We start from the raw sequence: 2500 nt of genomic DNA on the forward strand, positions 1-2500 counted from the left end.
ACCTCTTTTAAAAACAGCCGTCTTTCAGGGCTTTAGCTACGTTATTTCAATTCCAAGACAGACGAGCACGTGGGACGATGTGACTTGGTCCCATTCCTCCACGCGAAAAAAGCAAACGTCCCAATTCCAATTCTTAGTCAAATTCCCGAGGGTGGGGAAGGCAATAGAGGTCAAATGCCCCACATATGCCTGGGGACCCACCATTTCGGCCTTAACATTGATATATGCATTACTTGACAGATAGTAATGTGTAGGTGTGTGTTTATCTTATAATCAATGAAAAGTCAGGCACTATTGTTGAATAAATGATCTTAAAGTAATTGATTCCTACCCGTGCGTAAGAATTTCCATGGTTATATTTGTTCTTTAATTTTTTAGCTCCCGAAGATGGTTCGTGTAAAAAAATTCCTGAGATTATAACAACACTCTCGGAAATCAGAAGTGAGGTGAACAATGTAACGGAAACTGTTTCGAAGGTAAAGTACTGTCCTGTTATAGCTTGTTTTAAGCTCCCAATTAGTCGGGGATAAGGCAACAATTGAAAGGGGGTACCTCAAGAAACAGAACAAGAAGTCTCTTGATTAAGAAAATAACACAAACAGCGGTGATAAACATTGTATTCCAACGCACTTTTATAAAACTTGACGTCTCGTATGCTTTTCAACACACATTTTCAAAAGTGACCGTTACAATTTTTGAAAACTATATATATATCGTAAACATTAGGGGTCTGGAACCTAGACTGAGAAAAATGATCTGCAGCAGTACGTGTCTAGACATAATGAGGAGTAATAGCTAAAACAGCAATAACTCCTCACTACTAATATTGACATTAAGGGAAGGCTTTAGCTCTTGAATGAACAAAGTCTCTATTTTTGCAGTGAAAGTCAGTTTTTCCGGACGCTAAAATGTCAAAGTGATCCCATTTAATGTCGTGGCCAGTGGTTTTCACATGATCAGCAATGGCTGATGAATGGTCACTTTTAGCTAGGGCCTTGAAATGTTCTGTTTTTCTGTCATGGAGTCTTCGTTTTGTTTTGCCAATGTAGAATTCATCACAGTTCCAGCAGACAGCTTTATAGACGACCTTGGACCTCTGAGATCGGTTCGAGCGAATAATTAAAGAGACTTTGTTCATTCAAGAGCTAAAGCCTTCCCTTAATGTCAATATTAGTAGTGAGAAGTTATTGCTGTTTTAGCTATTACTCCTCATTATGTCTAGACACGTACTTCTGCAGATCATTTTTCTCAGTCTAGGTTCCAGACCCCTAATGTTTACGATATATATATATATATATATATATATATATATATAGTTTTCAAAAATTGTAACGGTCACTTTTGAAAATGTGTGTTGCAAAGCATACGAAACGTAAGTTTTATAAAAGTGCGTTGGAATACAATGTTTATCACTGCTGTTTGTGTTATTTTCTTAATCAAGCTACGATGACTGAGAACATAGAAAAGCCTAGGTTCTGCGTTGCTGTTAGTTATTCATAACAGACATATACGGTGGCTCATAGGGACAAAACACTTCCAGAAATCTCAAAACACTTCCAGAAATTGTAGAATTAGAAAGACGAGCATAAATTTAAAACACTTCCAGGAAGCGCAAAACACATCCGGAAAATCTAGATTGCGTGGACAAGTACAGCACTCGATACTTACAAATACGACAAAGTTTCAGGGCGTAAATGTTGTCAATAATGCTCTGATAAACGTAGTTGTTTGGCATGGTCTTACACTCCAAATAGGGGAGAAACCATTAAAGACTAAAAAACAGCCTTAAAGGCTGTCCTACCTCAAATACCACCTTCACTTCATTTTGTTAAGAATTAAGCCAAACAAATACAAGATGAATTTCTAAAGTAACTGGGCTTCTGTTTCGAGTGGAAGCTGAACAGGAGAAGTGTGGGTTTAGCCAACCGGCCTCATTAAACGAAAAGAATATTTATTATATGACTAGCTTCGATAGCTGTCAAGATGAATCCGAGCGGGCAAGATGGAGCTATACTGTCCTCTAGGGATTTATCGCTTGGTCCCGCAAGATGAAAAAAAATTTTGTTTTGGTGTTTTATCCTATATAATAAAATCTTTATTGACCAAGGTTGTTCAACCAAGATGGCTGGATGTTGGCCTCGTTCCTTTTTTGCGTGTTTATGGACCTCTACTTTGTCTCGGTCCATAAACACGCAAAAAAATAACTTGGCCAATGTATCCAGCAATCTTGACCTCACGCTTGGTCAATAACCCACATATTCTGAGATACGCCGTCCACGCACATTCCCAAGACTACGAACGCTCAAAGAAGTCCTTTCATGGGACTCCAAGCTTGGATCAACAGTCACGCATGGTTTTCAAATACTTCAACCTATGTGCAAAAATAGTCTGACCGAATACGACAAAACAGGTCGGATCCTTTAAGAAATATTAGAGATATTTGTTTTGTGGAGGGTCTTCGAATAGTACCTTAATTGAGCCACTAAAGCATACTCCACGT

The 2500-nt window shown here is 38.4% G+C and overlaps 1 protein-coding gene across 1 annotated transcript in view; it reads left to right on the plus strand.

Annotated features, from left to right (window-relative positions):
• LOC138025309 (uncharacterized) overlaps nucleotides 1-2500 on the plus strand; it is a 4966-nt gene that overhangs the window by 1429 nt on the left and 1037 nt on the right. Inside the window, exon 2 of the mRNA XM_068872542.1 lies at nucleotides 379-476. Coding sequence (XP_068728643.1) covers nucleotides 379-476 — 98 coding nt within the window. The remainder of the gene's footprint in view (nucleotides 1-378; nucleotides 477-2500) is intronic.

The sequence above is a fragment of the Montipora capricornis genome, chromosome 12 (genome assembly GCF_036669925.1).
Source record: "Montipora capricornis isolate CH-2021 chromosome 12, ASM3666992v2, whole genome shotgun sequence".
In the NCBI taxonomy this organism is placed as follows: Eukaryota; Metazoa; Cnidaria; class Anthozoa; order Scleractinia; family Acroporidae; genus Montipora; species Montipora capricornis.